General features: G+C 43.8%; 1 protein-coding gene across 6 annotated transcripts in view; it reads left to right on the forward strand.

Annotated features, from left to right (window-relative positions):
* Positions 1 to 18,794, forward strand: part of NME7 (NME/NM23 family member 7) — a 174,888-nt gene that overhangs the window by 31,638 nt on the left and 124,456 nt on the right. For all 6 annotated transcript variants that reach the window (XM_089772739.1, XM_089772733.1, XM_089772749.1 and 3 more), the window contains exon 2: positions 9,030 to 9,137. In XM_089772739.1, coding sequence (XP_089628865.1) covers positions 9,030 to 9,137 — 108 coding nt within the window. The remainder of the gene's footprint in view (positions 1 to 9,029; positions 9,138 to 18,794) is intronic.

An 18,794-nucleotide genomic window follows, 5' to 3' on the forward strand; every position in this document is an offset into this window, starting at 1 on the left:
CCAAGACTATAACAGGGTTAAAAAAAGAACTAGTTAAATTCATGGCACATAGGTCTATCAGTGGCTATTGGTCAAGATGGGCCTCTGTTTGCCAGAAATTAGCAGTGGCCAACATGGGATAGAACACTTGATGAATACCTGTTCTGTTCATTCCCCTGGGGCACCTGACACTGGCCGCTGTAAGAAGACAGGATACTGGGCTAAATGCAAGGATGCCGTTTATGGGGGGCTAAGGGGACAGTAGCCCCCCCTCCCTGGATTTCATACTTGAGGTCATCTTAAAACCCAGAGGCAGTTTTTAAACATAACAAAGTTTGAGCACCTTGCAGCTTTGTGTTGGGGGTAGGGAATTTGTTATAAAAAGAGGGAGGCAGGTGATTAAGAGTAACAAATAGTATGCTCAGTCTAAAGCATCTGTTTAAAACATCAACATACTCTTTTTATTGTTTTATTTTGAAGTGGTTATGTTCTCTGTTTTGATCTGTTGTAAGCAGGCTTGGCAGCATTTGATTTTTAATTTTAATTTTGATGTAGAATACCAATTTTTTACTTTACACATTTTCTATTTTTTTTCTATAAATTTTCTCAGTTGCTGGGAATGATGGGGGCGGGTTAGAAAATTATTAAAGGACAGTAGACACTAAGACTTAAAACACTAACGCTACATAACCCATTCAAATAGAAATTATTAACATCACGTGTCAAACTATACAAAATAGATAATCTTAAAAAAATCATACCTTGTTTCACTGTTCATTTGCTAGTCCATTTGTAACCAGCCTAATTCAAAAGTATAAATTATTGGATTTTCTTTAGTCTTAGTTCTCCAGCAGCTTGATTTTTTTTTAACTGTGCCTATCTGTAAATTTAACTTCTTATTGATGGGAATAGTTTTTTGCTGATTTGTCTATGTGCAGTGAAATCAATGTTTACTGACATCAATGCAATACTTCCAAGCCTGATATAGGATCTAATCTTGTAGAGAGAAGTAATGAAGACCTAAGGAATCTATTAATTTATTATCCTATGTAGACAAATACCCTTTAGCCAATGAAGGAGACACATGGTACATTTATTTATATATAAATAAATACATTTATATTTATTTTTATTTATTTGTTCCTGAAATATACACCAAGTATATATTGGTAGTGTATGATTCTTACTTTGTGTGAATTGAGGAGGAAGTGAGTGGAGATCTTTTAGGGGAGCCTAGGGGTATTTTCTCCTGAGAAATTAAAGGGAGAAGAAAAGTATCTTTGCCTTTTGATACAATCTCATCAATTTCAAAGGCAACAGTATTGCTTTTCTGAAGTATTTTTTATTGTGCCTCAAGAATAATTTCTCTGGTAAAGCTTGGGGACTTGAGTAGGAATTCTGTTAGAGGTGGGGAAACCTTCCCTTCAATTTGTTGAAAGAATTTTAACAAGGGAATTCAAAGAGGTCCTCATAAGCAGTTTTTTCCCTCTATATATTTGCCATGTTCCAAGATTTGTCAAGATTGAATATTAACAATAACAGCAACTGTGAATGAGCAACTTGAGATTGCATGTGTCAGTGCCAGATACTACTTTGTTTTAAAAAATTTATATATATATATTGCTTGGGTTTGCTACAGGCAAAATTATATATATACAGGCAGTCCCCGGGTTACGTACAAGATAGGGACTGTAGGTTTGTTCTTAAGTTGAATTTGTATGTAAGTCGGAACTGGTACATATTGTAGGGGAAACTCTAGTCAAACATTTCTCCAGAGCTCAGTTTTATTCTCCCACACCTCACTTCCCTCAATCCTTTATTCTCAAGCTGAGGTGTCTGCTGAGAAAAGCTGCTCTGCGTCTCCCTGGTCTGCTGGGAGGGGGGGGCGCTAGCTTCGTGTCTCCCTGGTCTGCTGGGGGGAAACAGCTAGTGCGGGGTTGTCTCACCCCGTTTGTAAATAGGGATCCGATGTAAGTCGAATCCATGTAACCCGGGGACTGCCTGTGTATGTGTATATATATATATATATATATATAGAGATAGAGAGAGAGAGAGATATTGCTTGGGTTTGCTACAGGCAAAATTCTACATCCTGGCTGCTTCTCATCTCATCACATATTTTCAGTCTACATTATGAAAAGATCAGGCTCCACTGACCTATTATTCAACTTGCGTTTGAAATATTGTATTGATGATTTTATTCACTATAAGGTAATTCCAGAATGGAGCATAATTTTCATTGATAATAGTTTATATTACTTAGAAAGCTAAAAACTTTGCATTTGGAAATTGGATTTCTCTTCATTAAAAAATAAAACATCTCTACAGCGGGAGACTTGCTGCTGCACATAGCAATTTCCAGTAAGCATCTGATATCTGGCTGAGTTTTTATGAACAGGGCTTTCCCACAGCAGAGAGTTTAAAAAACAAAACAAAAACCCAACCCCACAGAAATCAAAACTTTAAAATAGAGATTTTTGGACCTGATTAGGGATGTAAAACTCCTTTAAAAAAGTTAACTCTGCCCGCTTGTTAGGCTCCATTTAACTGATTAAGCACAGGGCTGTGAACTGTTGGCTGCCAGGCCGCAGTGGCTTTGGGGGCCAGAGCCTGGGGTACGCTGCTCAACTGCCCAGGCCGCAGTGGCTTTGGGGGCCAGAGCCTGGGGTACGCTGCCCAGCACCTCTCCTCCCACTGCAGCTGTTGGGAGAGGCGTGTCCTGCCCTGCCTCTCAGCCAGCTAGCATCAGGTAGGGTCAGGGTCTCCTTCTGGCTGCGGAAGAGCAGTTCACTGCATGGAGGGAGCCCAGCATGACAGCCTTAGAGCAGCCGTAACCTGGGCAGCAGTGCTCAGCTGGTGGCTTGGAGGCAGTGCAGGGCTAGGTGAGGAGGGCAGGGCTAGTGCTGGGGGGCTCTGAAGGTGTGGGGCCCTAAGAGGCAGGGGGCTTGTACTGAGGGGTTTTGGGGTGAAACTAATACTGGGGAGCTCTGGGAGCGGGGCTAGCACTGGGGGGCTCTAAAGGATGGGGTGCTGACACTGGGGGATTGTTGGGGCGGGGCTAGTAGTGAGGAAACCATGGGGGGCAGGACTGGCACTTGGGGGGCTCTCAGGATTGGGCTAATTGGGAACTGGGGGCTGTCACGGGGGTCTGGTGGTGGAGGGGTTCTAAGGGGTGGGGGGCTGGCACTGGGGCATTTGGGAGGGGGGCTCTGAGTGCGGGAGGATGGCACTGAGGGGGTTGGGTGCAGGGGACCCTAGGGTTAATGGCTGGTGCTGGGGGATAGTGGAGGGGAGTGGGGGGGGGGTCTAGGTGTTAGGGCTGGCACTGGAGAGCTGCTCCCAGAGCTGCTGCAAACAGCTGGCTTCAGTTGCATCCATCGCCTGCCATGTGGCAACTGTCATAGCTGAAGCTGGATGTTTGTGGCAGCTCTGAGGGCTGGGCTTTTGGAGGATTGGCACAATTTTATTGGCACATTCGCATATTCATTATTTACTATGCAAATAAAATGTTGTCGGTTCGCTGACAGTTTGTGAATGGGTTTGCCAGTCTGCAGTATAAAATGGTTTGGAACCACTGAACTAATTAAATGGGATTTTACATCCCTACTGCATGCTTTTCCAGTGTTGAGAAACCTTCTGATAGTGCCCCACATGAGATTGTCTAAGCTAGAATTGAAGGGATCATAGTACATGGAGACTGATAAGAAGTGAAAGTAGAGATAATTGTTCCTTTTAATGCAGTTGTACATCACAAAGGTTACTGCACAAAGCATTAAATTTTGTGAGATCTATAAATGTTGAGGACAGGAAACAGTAACCTTATATTTGCGGATGGGGTAGAGTTGTCTATTTAATGGACAAAGAGCAAGGGACATAAAAGATAAGGACTTAGAAGCAGTGATGTTGTCAATATTATGAAAGGGGATTGTGGACATTTTTCTTCTGTTAGCTTGTGATAAGGCCAGGAATACATATGCCTTCAGGAAACAAGGATCAGGGACTTAGGGCATTGTGGTGCATTCCAAAGGCAAAAAAATGTTCTTCATCAGTGGGTTTGTGATCTCCAGGGAGGAGAAATTCCTCCCAGAGATGATTTAACACTAGTCTGAGAGCAATCCATTCCATCACACATTGAAGAATCTCACCTTCTCCCCTTTATTCAGTTTGGAGGTGGAATTTTAATAAGAGGCTCCAAGGAATGCAAATTATGAATCAGGAGATCTGATTTCTATTCCCAGCTCTACCACTGACTTGCTACTGTGGACGGGTCACTTAAATCCTGATACTATTCCCAGTGGACCAAACACTTAACCTCGTCATGCCTCAGTTTCTCTATCTATAAACTGGGTAGAATACATCCCAGATGTGTTGCATGGGATAATTTGTTAATGCCATAAATCTTGAGAGCCTCGTTTTTCAGATTTTATAGATGGAGGAAGTATAATAAAAATGACATTCAATGGTAATGAATTTGGTAACACTGTTGCAAAGGCAAAGTAATACCTGTTGGGCTAATGGAGTTATTCTATTTTTGCATGTATCTTAGACCAAAATCTTTCCTATGCAATGATAGGGTACAAGATAAATGTTAATATGGTATAATACAGAGGGTCCTTTGGGACACTCCTGAGAGTGTCAATTCAGGGCAAATTTCTTAGAGACCGGGTTACTTACAGCATAAGGCTGGGGGGTTCTCCACTATCAGGCACCCAATCCAGTGACAAAGATCACAGCTATTCACCACAACTGGCTAGCAAGAAACCATACAAACAATTCTCTAAGACACCTCAGTTCAGTCACCACCATAGTACTCCTTATACAAATGAGAGGTTATGAAAACCAATCTCACCAAATGAAAAGGTTCCTCTGATTCCAAAGGACGAGCTACGTTCCCAGGTTTAATTTATAATTCAAATCTTACACCAAAAGCCTACTGTTAGCCAATCCTTTAGAATCTAAAATCTAGAGATTTATTTATAAGAGAAAAGAAAGAATGACAGAGAAATAATTAAATAAATTAAATACACCAACTGCATAGTTCTTAGTACAGGCTTGTAGCAGAGGTGGAATAATCTGCCATCTTAAATCGAGTCTCTGGAATACGTCTGCTGTTAGGATGGGTCATCAGTCCTTTGTTTCAAGCTTCGTATCATAGCAAAGATCCTCCAGAGGTGAGAATCCAGACTGAAGACAAAATGGAGGAATCTCCAATGCCCTTTTTATATTCTCGACCATGTGGAGGGACTCCTATTGTTCTTCCTGTGTAAAAGTACATCCCAAGATGGAGTTTGTTACATGAGCAAATCACTTGTCCATGCATGACTCAGTTCTTTACAGATGGACTCCATTGCTTCTATTCCAGTGTGAACGTTTACAAAAAAGTTCATCAGATGTCAGTCAAGTATTTCTGTTCATGTGACTGTTAGTTCTTTCATAATAGGCTGGCCAAACTTCCTGCTGATGTTTCCCAGAAGCAAACGTTTGAAATATAAATACATAGCCACTACTCATAACTTAAAAAAAAAAAAAAAAAAAATACATGTATACGGATAGTATAAACAGAACCAGCGAATAATAAGCTTTTTATAGACCTCTTAGTTGGCCCACTTTGTACAAGATTTTGTGCAAACATATAACAGTGGTTGCAGCAATGAACTTGTATTGTTGTAGTTTAATCTGATGTCATATAGGGTCTGCAAAATAGCATTACTCCTAAAGATGAACCCAAGTAATACTGAGTTGATGCTCGTGTGAAGAATAAAGTGCTTTGTGTGCTCCTGGAGTAAAACAACAATCCACAGCTGTGGCATCACTTTGGACACACCAATGCTGCTGGACACCCAAATGGCCATGACGACAAGGAGCATGTCTTTCCCTGTGGCTACTGTTTACTCATATTTAGTTTGTGATTCATTATGACTCCCATATTCCTTTTTGCAGTACTTCTTTCTAGGCAGTCATTTCCCATTTTGTGTGTGTGCATCAGACTGTTCCTTCCTAAGTGGGGTACTTTGTCTTTATCCTTATTCAATTTCATTCTGTCTACCTGAGGCCATTTCTCTAGTTTGTCCAAATAATTTTGAATTTTACAGACTTGCAGCAATAAAACAAAACAGTTGTGTAGGAAAGATACAAGGAAGGTCCACGTGACTTCACTATTCTTATTCATAGATCGTTATTCCATTCTTAAAACTGCCACTGTCTAAGAATTAAAAAAACATGGTAAAGCAGGGGTGGCCAACCAGTTAGACACGAAGAGCCAAAAGAGGTGTGGATAGTAGAGCAAAGAGCCACACATCTGTCCTCCAGAGCCAGGCACTCCCAGGTCCCTCCCATTCTAACCCAATGCCTGGGTCTCACCGGAGCTGCCACCACCACAGCCACGCATTTCTCCCTCCAGGCACTAGGGCGCGTGCTCAAAGAGGGCATGTGGCTCCAAACAAGCCATAACCCTGAGAGCTGCATTTCTGTGAGCAAAGAGCCTAATGTGGCTCAAAAGCCACAGGTTGGCCACCCCTGTGGTGGTAAAGGATATTCAAAGAAGGCCACAGGGAAATTCACTGCAACCTAAACAACAACGTGACTTGTCGTGCTCTGCAATATTAGTCACTACTAGGCAAATAACTCAAGCAAATTCCTCAAGCAGTTTCATTCTTTTTCATTTCAGCATCACTAGAATATTAAAGTGTTAATAAATAATACATAGCTCTTACATAGCACTTTTCATCAGTTAGAGCACAGAGTAAAGTAGAGCAATACAACAAAGGAGGTCAATATCATTAACCCCATTTTCCAGATGAAGAAACTAAGCCATAGAGGGTGAGATGAGTGCCATGGTCAAAGCTGGGGACAGAATTCAGGTCTCCTGAGTCTGAATCAAGGGCTCTGTCTGTTAGACAAGACTAAAATTTTACACTCCTTGCATGGTTTTGGAAACAAAGCTGCAAAGCTTAATAATGTACAGTGAAACCTTTGTTATCCGGTACTCTGTTAACCAGAAAACTTTAATTGGCATTGTCCCCAGCCACAATACTGTCACATCTTCAGATGCACAGGCCTAGCTTGGTTTACCATGATTGGCTTAACAATTTTTTATTTAAGAAGTACTAATCATCTTTAACTCAAAATAGAAATGTGAGACCAACTGCCTCAAACTACAAAACTACCAATATTAAAAACTTGAGTTTTACTATTATTGTCCTTGGTTTTTCCTAGGTTGATGGGACCCTTAGATAACCAGAATTTTTAGATAATCGGAACACCCTAATCCCCTAGTGTGCCGGATAACACAGGTTTTATTGTATTTAAATTGAGAATTTATTCTTTATTATCTCACTGTTTCCAATTTGCTACTCATATTAGGACCTGATTCAGTAAAGAGCTTAGGTTTGTCCTTGAAACCCATTGAATTCCATGGGATTTAAGACTGCTTAAATGGCTTGCTGAATTGGAGCCTTTAATTCTAATAATATTTTTTGTGTCTAGCTCTAAATGTGCTGCCAGCTTTTAAAGTGATAGCTTTGACTAAATAGTATTTTCCGTATCTAACGTTTAGTAGCATAAGTTGTTATGCTGTTTTGTGAGTAGGAAGGGAAAAGGATAATGCAGCAAATTGCCTTCAGTAGCCGTCTTATTACATGCTAATAGTTTCTGCCCATGTGCACCGGTCTAATGACCTTCCTCTTTCTGCCACTAATGTGAACGATAATTTATCCTTGACTTACATAGGAGCAGGACCAGACCCTTCATATTTCTGCACTGCTCTAGAAGTCGATGTGCACTTGTTCTGTTCCACTGCTTAGCGGGCAATGTTTGACATGGCTGATGTGCCCGTTTTCCAAAATTTGAATGTCAATAAGGCCTATTTAGTGCCAACTTGAAAATCTTCAACTTTTATATAATCTATATGTATATTAGAACAGCTCTTGTGCAAAAGGAGGTTTTTGTGCAAAAAGGCGCCATCTACACAGCACTTTTTTCACAAAAACTTCTTGCTTAAAAGGGAAATGAAGAGGAAATGCAAATGAGAGCATGACATATGCAAATGAGCGCTCCATTTGCATTTGCTCTTCTGGAAGAGGCTCGTAGTATAGACGTAGCCTAAGAGTTACAGAGAAGTATGATTATTGTCTTTTCTACTGAAAATGCAAATGATGGAGACAGTTAGTGTATGTGTGTCAACATGAAACCAGAAAGACTGCCAATTTATTTCACAGGGCCTACTGATACACCTCAAATGATGATGAGATCCTCTTATGTTGACAACCTAGCACACTTGTTTTTGTTAAACCAGTTAACTATAAGCAGTATGTCATCTGAGACAAAATGACACCATGCATAATATATTCCGCAGTACTGGGAAATGATTTGCCCCACGCTACTTTCATACCCCACCATCTCATAGGAAATTATTTGTAGATGAGGCTGAGATGCACAGATTTCTTAGTAAGATTTTAAGTTATAGATCTCACTAATATTGCCACAGCCTGAGTGAATTTATCTCTATAGTAAAATAAATTGTTCTCTGTCACCATCAACAAGAGAGGGATGTATTTTCCTTTGGGCTGTGTTGTAAATATTGGGAAGGTTCTATGGTTAGCTGTGAGCAGATAAACATTTTATAGCAATTGAAAGTGGGCAAAGTAGCAGGTCCATATGAGTTCAACCTTAGAAAGTTGACAGGCTGAAGCTGCCTCCATATTGGTTCCATTATGCATAATAGGTGGGGTTGACCTGAATTTAAACAGTAGCTGCATTGTAAATGGACCCCTCAATGCGATTGACTTTTTTTCTAGTATAGTCAAAATTAGAACAATGTGTTTTGATCATACTTCTTTAAATGGACAACTCCACATTTCTAAGAGGCTTTCTTTGCGATCAGAATTGATTCAGAAGTTAAACGATATTGTCATTCTTAATGAGCGGATAGAAGTTATCTTCTTAGAAATGCTGAAGCGTGTTTGCTAATGTTTTCAGTTGGGAAATAACAAATTGAATGCAGTGTTTCTGTGTGCTATTGCTATCATAGTCCTCTACCCTTTCTTTTTCAGAGCCAAGACGACAGATTTGCTTTCATTGCAGAATGGTATGATCCGAATGCTTCACTCTTTCGACGTTATGAACTCTTGTATTATCCGAAAGATGGGTCAGTTGAAATGGTAAAAACTTTTTGTATTTTCCTAAGCATACTTTTCAGCTACACATGTTGGAAGTTGGTAGGCCACACAATTATTATAATTTATCTTTGTTTATATGTATATGTAAAAGTAAAAAATGGTGTCTGTCTAATATTGTAGTTGCCCTTGCTATACATTTAAAAAAAAAAGAAGAAAAGACATTAACAGAACACATACCCCTCCTTTCCTATTCTGTCCCTCACAAAACCCCTTTCTTGGGAGCAGCCCATGCAAGTAGATCAGCCTTGCAGTGTGCCCTATAAGTTAATGATGAATAATTTTAAAGGAACTCTGCTTACAACAGTATTTGTTTAAAGCTATATTGTCATAGGCTATCTGTATGCTGCACTGCTGCCAACATTTGAAAACGTTTCCAGGGAGATTTCTAATAAGCCAGTGGTGGCAGCTTTTTCTGCACAGCTGTGAATGCTGGTAACAGTTAGGTTAATTGTATAGAAATATTTAGTCTCTAAAATGCTTATTTCCAATGTGTTCTTGAGCCATCTTAGAACACCCAGCAGCCACTCAGTTCTGTACTCTGCTCTGCTCAGCTCCATTGTGCTACATTTTGCCAGAATATCACTATGTGGTGATAACTTAACACAGACACAAATGTCAGAGTGGGTGTCCACCTTGCTCTCCATATTGGAGCTGGGGAAGCAAAAATGCCCATAAATAACGTATGGTGGGAGAAGCCCTACAGTTGAGATTTTGGGATCTGTTTGGACAGGTATTGGGATAGGATGTATGGACCTTACACTGGGGAGGAAAGTGCCAGAGAGGCTCTGGGGGCAGGACTGTCCCCTCTGGCTTTGTCAATTATGTATGATAAGCAGGAGGCCTGAAAAAAAGGGATGAAACTACAGTCAGGTGAGGGGAAAGGACTTGTGGGGTTGTCAAGCAGGAGACTGCTGGTGTGACTCCTGGAGCCTCAGGAGGAACTCTTGTCCTAAAGATCTTCACTGCTCCCTAAAGGGAATTCTGCGAACTGCCAGGGAGAGACTCATAGGCGTGCGCACGGGGTGTGCCCAGGCACACCCTAATGTTTCAAAGAGCCTCCCTGATGCGCTGGGGAAGGAGGGTGTGGTCAGGGGCAGCGCGGCTGGTCTGGGGGGCGGGGCGGGGGCAGTGCAGCTGGCCCCCGCACCCCCAGAGCTGCTTCCCAGCCCCTCTCTTCCTCCCTGCCAACCCCGTGTTCCTCAAACCCCCCCCCCCCCCCCCCGGATCTGCTTCCTGCACCTCCTTCCTCCCGGACAGCCCTGTAGCCCCTGACCCCCCCCCACCAACTCTGCTTCCCACCCCCCCTTCCTCCTGGCCAGTCCCCTCCCCCCCACCAGAGGCTCCCAGTGCCGATTGCGCCCCACCTTCCAGTCATTCCCACCGCCAGGCTTCAGTCTGGCACCCAGCTGGAAAACCAGGAAGTACCAGACATTGCATATGTCCGGTATTTTCTGGATTTTTCTTTTTTTACCAGACAGAGTGCCCAAAAACCGGACACCTGGCAACCCTATGAGTTGGACCCGGTGCAGGTACCAAGTGATGGGGAGACTGCCTGAACTTTGGGAACCAGAGACTGCGGGGTAGGGGTTTGTGGCCCAAAGGGGGGCTGAGAAACCTAAGAGACAGAGTAGGGGGAGCACCAGAAGGGTGACAGTCAGGGCAACCCTAGAACTCTGTTACAGATCAGCTGGTGGCTGCTGGAGAAGGAGGGAAAAATAGGGGGAAAGGGTCAGAGAGGAAGGGACTTGTGCTGAGGGGAGAGGGGCAGGTCAGGAGAAGAAAGGAGAAGGCACCAAGGGACAGAGTGGAGGAGAGACACAAATGCCAAGGGGCCAAGTGGAGACAATGAGGAAAAGGGCAGGTGGGGAAGTGTCAGTGAGAGGGGGACAAGATGGTGTTAGGAGAGGAGAGGGGAAGGGCTTTGGGGGGCTAGAGGGGAGAAGGGGAGATGCTGGGAGAAGGCTTGAAAGAAGGGGTGGGCATGAGGAAGGCAGGGATGGAGCAAGGCATGTATGAGGGCACAGGGGAATGAGGGGAATGGAGGCAGAGGGTGGTGAGGGGGTGGGCATCAGGGAAAAAGAGGGCAAAGGGGGCAGGGGCAGTGAGGGAAGGGGGAGGCACCAGGAGGGTGCAGGGGTAAGGGAAGGTGCAGGTGCCAGGGGATTCTGGGGTGAAGCAGAAGGGCAGACACCTGCAGGGGAGGGACCAGCACCAGTGGAGAGAGGCAGGGCAGGTGTGTAGTGGGAGGTGTTAGGAGAGGGGATGAGGAGGAGTAGCTCATATGATCAGAGTGGGGCTACTGGAGGAGTGGGCACAGGGGGAGAGAGAAGGGCTGGTGGAGGGGGGCAGGTCTCAGGATGGCTGAAGGCAGTGAGAAGGGCAGGAGTCAGGACAGCAGCGGTGGGTGAGGGTGGGAGGGGGGGACAGCAGGCACCAGGGGAGCTGATGGAGCAAGGGGAGAAGATATGGCAGCAGACAGAAAGGGTAGAGGTTTATAAGATACTTATTAATAACTTGAGTGCCACAGTGGCACATCCAAACAAGCCACAAACTCAGTACTGGTGCACAACACAAAATGTATTGTTCTCATGGGAGGAAACTCTTAGAGGGAACACTATCCCCAGCCTCTCCACCCCCTGAGATAATGTCTCACACATTGGGTTAAAGGAATTGCAGGATAGTTGCCTGGGAGTGTTGGGGAAGGTTGGTGAGGGCCAAACTAATCCCTGTTGGTAAGAGGATGGTGGGAAAAGTCCTTGGGGGGAGGGGTGTGAAATGACACCTTTTATTTCTGGTCATGTGTCCATATCGCCCCAAAAGTATTACCCCCCAGAGGCTTGGCTAATGGAGGTCGGGGGGTGTGATTAATGGGGGTCAAAGAGTACATTTTAAAAAAATTCTTTGGGTGCACACCCTAATGAAATGTGCTGCGCACGCCTACGGAAAGACTTAAGAAGGCTGCAGGGGGCGAGAGGCCCCTTTTAAGAGGCAAGGAGCTAAGGTCTGTGTTGGAGCCACCCAGTATAAGTAACTTGGTATGACAGGTTCTCCTATCATTAAGGAAACTAACCTCAAGAGACTCCTTTACAAGTGTCTTAAAATTCGTATTTTCTTCTGAATTTATATAGGTCCCTGCTATGCCCACTAACCATTACCACGGAATCACCTCTTTTGTCAGTGGAATCTATTTTACCTCTGTCTGTTGTTGTGTTTCTAAGAAATAGATGATTGCCTGTTATTCCTTTGGACATATCTCAAGAGAGGAGGAGTGGCAACCAGTATGTGAATTTCTTTTTGGTGGTAATGAATGATTTGACCTCTTCATCTCTCCCTATGAGGTAGAGCCATCCTGTCCATAGGACAGTTAGGGGTGGCCATCCCAGGCCCTGTGCTTTGGGGGGTTCCATGGAGGCTGGCTCAACTATCCTCTGGATGGATCCCAGAGTGGCCCAGGAGGTTACCTGGGGGTATAGGCCTGGTATGGGGCAGCAGCAGGGGCCTCTCCTCACTGTGGTGGCAGGAGCCAGAACAACATTCACCCCACCACACACTCTCAGCTTGCTGTGGCTGGCTTCACTGCAGCAGCAGAATCTAATAGCTTTCTTTGATAGGATAACGAGTCTTGTGGATAAGGGAGAAGCAGTGGACGTGGTATACTTAGACTTTAGTAAGGCGTTTGATACAGTCTCGCATGATATTCTTATCAATAAACTAAACAAATACAACTTAGATGGGGCTGCTCCCTGTGACCGGCTGGAGTTCTTTTACCTGGTGCTTGGTTTTGTTACAGCAATTGAAGGAGTCAGGTTAAAGCTTAAACAGTGACAGGTTTATTAAAGAAGCTTAAAATCATGTGGTTACAATGGCTATTGCTCTATTTCTTAACTGATAGCAAATATAGATCTTAAAAAAAAATAGTTACAAAGGAAAAAAAAGATAGAAAATAGAAATAATGGTACCAAGTGACAGCTTAATCTTTAAAGAGATCTAAGTCTATGTGTACACTTAAGACAAAGGACACATCCAGGCACAATTTTTACCCTCTTCTGTGCCTCTCGACTCCAGCGTATCAGGCCGGGGCCAGTCCCTCAATTCCTAGGAAAGGCGAATACGAGGTGGGCATCCCCATGGAACCTCGGGAGGCCAATCACCTAACCGGACCAGCAGATAGATGATAGATTGACGCTTAGAGTAAGTGTGCTGCTGGGCCCATCTTTTATGCCCATAGGGGCCCGTATTCTCTTTCTTATCTAAGATGCCAAATTGTGTAGGTCCGTCTTTGTGATGCCAGTTCTTACAAGGGAGTTTCAACTTAATTTACACTTGTAAGAGAGAGAACTAAATTGTGAGTACTGGACATTCTTTACTGGGCGGGAGATTCCTCCCCCTGGACGAGTGTGTGTTTGTATCAATATAGGTGCCAGCCAAGGCAGTTCTCACAGCCTCAAGGTCAACAATTGGCGTATCTCTGTTTACAGCCATCCAGGGTCACTGCGAGCTAGCATATCCGGGCCTCCTGTCAAGGCTTCAAAGACTATGCTGATTTTACTGCTCTGTGTGTGCTCTGTATGCTCTAGGCAAGCAAGATGGATGTTACAGGTGGGGGTTCCTGTCTGGCTACTTGGTCTGAGGTAAACAGGATGAAGTTTAATAAAGACAAATGCAAAGTGCTCCACTTAGGAAGGAACAATCAGTTTCACACATACAGAATGGGAAGCGACTGTCAAGGAAGGAGTACAGCAGAAACGGATCTAGGGGTTATAGTGGACCACAAGCTGAATATGAGTCAGCAGTGTGATGCTGTTGCAAAAAATGCAAACATGATTCTGGGATGCATTAACAGGTGTGTTGTGAGCAAGACACGAGAAGTCATTCTTCCGCTCTACTCTGCACTAGTTAGGCCTCAGTTGGAGTATTGTGTCCAGTTCTGTGCACCACATTTCAAGAAAGATGTGGAGAAATTGGAGCGGGTCCAGAGAAGAGCAACAAGAATGAATAAAGGTCTAGAGAACATGACCTATGAAGGAAGGCTGAAAGAACTGGGTTTGTTTAGTTTAGAAAAGAGAAGATTGAGGGGGGACATGATAGTTTTCAGGTATCTAAAAGGGTGTCATGAGGAGGGAGAAATCTTGTTCATCTTGGCCTCTGAGGATAGAACAAGAAGCAACGGGCTTAAACTGCAGCAAGGGAGGTTTAGGTTGGACATTAGGAAAAAGTTCCTAACTGTCATGGTAATCAACCTCCCTGGGAAATTTATTCCAGTGTTTATGGAATCCCCATCTCTGGAGATATTTAAGAGTAGGTCTATCAGGAATGGTCTAGACTGTATTTGGTCCTGCCATGAGGGCAGGGGACTTGACTCGAAGATCTCTTGAGTTCCCTTCTAAGTGTTCTATGATTCTATTCTATGATTCTATCAAATGACCAAAGATGGGGACCAGGACAGCTATAACTCTATTGGGCCAGCAGTGGACAGGAATGGAATAAGGAACAGCAGTCTACTATATATTTTAGAGCAGTGGTCCCCAAACTTTTGGGGCTGCCGGGCGCCCAGGGGCGGGGCCACTCACACGCTGGGCACCCGGGGGCAGGGCCACACATGCGCCCGGGGCGGGGCTGCGCACGTGCCTGGAGGCGGAGCTACCCATACGCTGTGTGCCCGGAGCTGGTGCCACCCATGCTCTGCACTCCCGGGGCTGGTGCCACAACTGTGCTGCATACCCAGGGGTGGGGCCGCCCATATGCCACATGCCCGGGGCCAGAACAGCCCATGTCCTGTGCTCCTGGGGACGGGGCCGCCACCGCCCAAGTGCTGCGTGTCCGGAGCCGGAGCCAGTGCCTGTGCCACGTGCCCAGGAGCTGGCAGCACCCATGCACCGCGTGCCCAGTGACAGGGCCGCCAATGTGCTGTGCGCCCGTGGCCGGCACCGCCGCTATGCCGCGCGCCCGGGGCGGTGACGCCCATTCGCTGCAAGTCCGGGGCTGGCACAGCCCTCGCACTGCTCACCCGGGGGCGGGGCCGCCCATGTGCTGCACACCCTGGGCCAGCGCAGACCTCGCGCCGCGCACCCTTGAGTTGGGCTGCCTAACCGCCGTGCGCCCGGGGCTGGCCCCAATCACTCAGCGGGCACACAGAAATAGCCCGGCAGGCTCCATGGTGCCCACGGGCACCACGTTGGGGACCACTGTTTTAGAGCATTTGTCTGTTTTTGTGTCCATGTATCTTTCTGACCCTCAGTTGGGAGATATCCACCACTCCCCCAGCTGCAGCATGCATGGATGGGCACTTCTCACCTGGCCCCAAGCTGCTGCAGTGACAGAGGGCTGGGTTTATCCTCTCTCCCTGGGGCAGTCTGCATACTGAACCTCTCTGCCACACCCCAGGGCAATGATTTAAATTAAGAAAAACAAAACTTATTTGAGTTAAGGACCCAAGCAACTCTGGGTACATTCCCTAATTTCAGATACAGAAATAGTACATGCACACAAATGGGAAAATCATATTCAGTAGATTACAACTTTTCCAATGATACCTTACAAGTAGTTTTTTGCATAAAGCATATGTTCATAAAGCATATGGATAGCCCCACGACACTGTGTAAGTGAGGCTTTCTAATTCTCAGCTTTCCTTTCCTCCTTTTCCTTGCTATCCTATGCTTCCTGGCAGTTCCTGGTGGAAAAAAAGGGGAAGCAGAGAAATCAGTGAAAATATTGGAGAGGCAGATTTAGTTATATATAGAGAGGAATGGCCTCTGTTGGCTGTGAGAGAGTTTGACAGTGTTTTTTGTTTCTTATCCCAATAGCTCACAACAGAATAGGGTACCAGGAAGTGCTATGAGCAAATCAGATCTGTTAGCAAATATTCTTTCTTGGTTCTCAGAATTTGACATAATTTGAAATTTTACAGGTTAATCCTTAATAATGTATTGCTTGGCATAGAAGTTATGTAGATGATTTATTTAATAAGAGAAGGCTTATAAAAAAAATTTTAAACACACAAAACCAAGATTGTTAGCAGACATTACATCACTTCCACTAAACTTGCTTCTTCAAGCAAAATGTGAGAGACAGAGGGAGAAAGAAAACTGCAAGCTGTATTTACCAAATCTATGTAACATTGATCTATTGTTTACCCACTTTGAGGCTAATTATGTTTTAAATATATCCAGGCATCCATGCCAAAAAATAAACCTCAAACAGGTGGATGAGGAAATATCATCTTTAGGCTTTTTTTATCCATGTCACTTCTACTACTTGGTTATGAGTGCAAAATAACCAGGACTCGTTTTTTCTCACTAGGGTTGAACTGGGCTAGGAAACATGCCCAGTGTTAGGGGGTTTGAAGATTATTGACTTAGTTACATCTGAAAATATGACTCATGAATAAGTCCAGGCAATAATATACAGCCGAATTCAAGGTACTATTTTATCATTTTACCATCTCATCAACTATCAGAATATAGGATGTCAGTTAGTGCAAGACAAAGAGGGGTTTCATTCTGAATAGTCATGAGGAACCTCAAAAGGTTCAGAGTGAAGTAGCCCATCCAATCATCCCCAAAATGTGTGCTTATCAAAACTATTCTGAGCTTTTCATTATGCAGAATTGGACTGTGAATTTCAGGAGAGCAAAGCTCTGTGAGACTCCTATTGGTTCCTATCAGAATCTGGAAATGGGAGAGAAAAATATCCAAACAATCCAGAATATCAAAAAGATTCACTTTGTTTCTAAAAATGGGCAAAATTTTTGTATTTTCACAAAATCTGATGGTTGGCTTAGCTTTGTAGTGGAAGGTGACACATGGTATATAAGGGCGGGAAGGGGAAGTTTTGGGTGAGAATGGCAGGCCAGACCCCTTTTTGTTACAGAAGTGCCTTGGGATATTTAACATGTATATGCAGCTGAAAGGAAGCTAATTGTTTTCAAGATCTCTGATACTTTGACAGCCCACCTGCAAACTGCATGGAACTTCCTGTGTTTTTCTCAGCAGTCACAATGTTTCAAATCCAGTTCGTAGGCCCTTCGTCCCTCCTCTCCTGCATTTGAGTCATCTTATGCTAATGGTTTGTAGTATACCTCACTGAGATGAAGCTCTGAAGATACCTGTTACAGCATGTGACAATGAGCTGTTCTGGTTTGGGTTATAGAACTGTGGCACAGTGTAGTTCTGCTAGGCAAATTGTCAGTGAGGCTCCCTATAATTCAGACTGGACAGATTACACACAGGGTACCAGAGCCCTTACCACAACACAAACTAACACAAAAGTTACAAATTGGAAAATTCTAAGATATGTCTTTCCTGTGTACTGAGTGATATCTTGCTTGGGGAACCCAGAACTGTGAGCTACTGTCCTACCCCTCTCAAACTCAGCAAAGGTGTGTCTAGATTACAGGTTTTTTTTGGGTTTTTTTAAGTGGCCTTTTTTCGAAAAAGCCTCTTTTGAAAGAGTCTCGTAGTCTAGATGTAGCCCAAGTGAGAGTTTTGCTTCTGCTTAACTGTGTGGTCAGTTCCTTGATATACAGGCATGTCTGCTTTGCTAGCAAACTTTTCAGGATTCTGCCATTCTAAACCTTACCTTACAGAGATGTTCCTCTCACTGGATGCTCATGGATGTTCAGTTCACTACCTCCACAGAAACAGAATGCACACCAACCTGTCAGTTTAGCTGAAGATTCACACATAGCATTCGTAGATTTTTTTTGTAATAAAACAAGAATAATTTTATTAATAAAGAACAAAAATCTACATAATCATGAGAGAATAAATAATCATGGTTATAAGTAAAAACAAAATATGTTTTCTATTGACTAAAACCAAATTTATCTTTGTCTAAGTTGGTTTCTCGCCTATAGTCAATTTCCAAGTACTCTTGCCTTCTGGGCCAAGAGGATGCAGCTTGCATAGGCTACTGAATCCCCTTGATGGATAACAAAAATGGCTTTTTGCTTGTCTTTATATTCATCAACGTTTCTATACACTGTTTCGAGGACCTGGAAGACTTCATATCATGTCTGTTGTGATTATAAGTGGTCTGCTCCCCTACTAATTAGCTTGATTGAAGGTTTCAGAGGGGTAGCTGTGTTAGTCCATAACTTACAAAAACTTAAAAGACGACGAGTGATCCTGTAGCACCTTAGAGACTAACATAAAAATATATATGGTGGTATGAACTTTTATGGGTACAACCCACTTCTTCTGATGGTGTTCATTCATCTGAAGAAGTGGGTTGTACCCATGAAAGTACATGATTCCATGTATAATTTTGTTAGTCTCTAAAGTGCTACAGGATCATTCGCCTTTTTAGTTTTGTTAGCTTGAGGTCTTTATTTACTTTATATGTAAATGTGCAATACCCTCTCCCTATTATCAAGCTGATTAGACAAATAAATTCCCATTCCTTTATCTAGGATAGGCTGGGCTTATATGCTGCCTACCAAACACATTTTAAGAATGTTTCTAGGACACATTTACAACTTTTTGTAAACACCCTATACACACACACCACATGATGATTTTGGGGACCAGTACTTGTTTGTACGTGACAGCAGCATGTTGGGGCAGTGACTCTCTCAAGCCTGATGTGAGTTGCAGAATGTTGCACTAACTGGTATTGAGGGGCTCCTGGTATCACTGGCTG

This window comes from Pelodiscus sinensis, chromosome 1, assembly GCF_052426305.1.
Source record: "Pelodiscus sinensis isolate ZL-2025 chromosome 1, ASM5242630v1, whole genome shotgun sequence".
Lineage (NCBI taxonomy): Eukaryota > Metazoa > Chordata > Testudines > Trionychidae > Pelodiscus > Pelodiscus sinensis.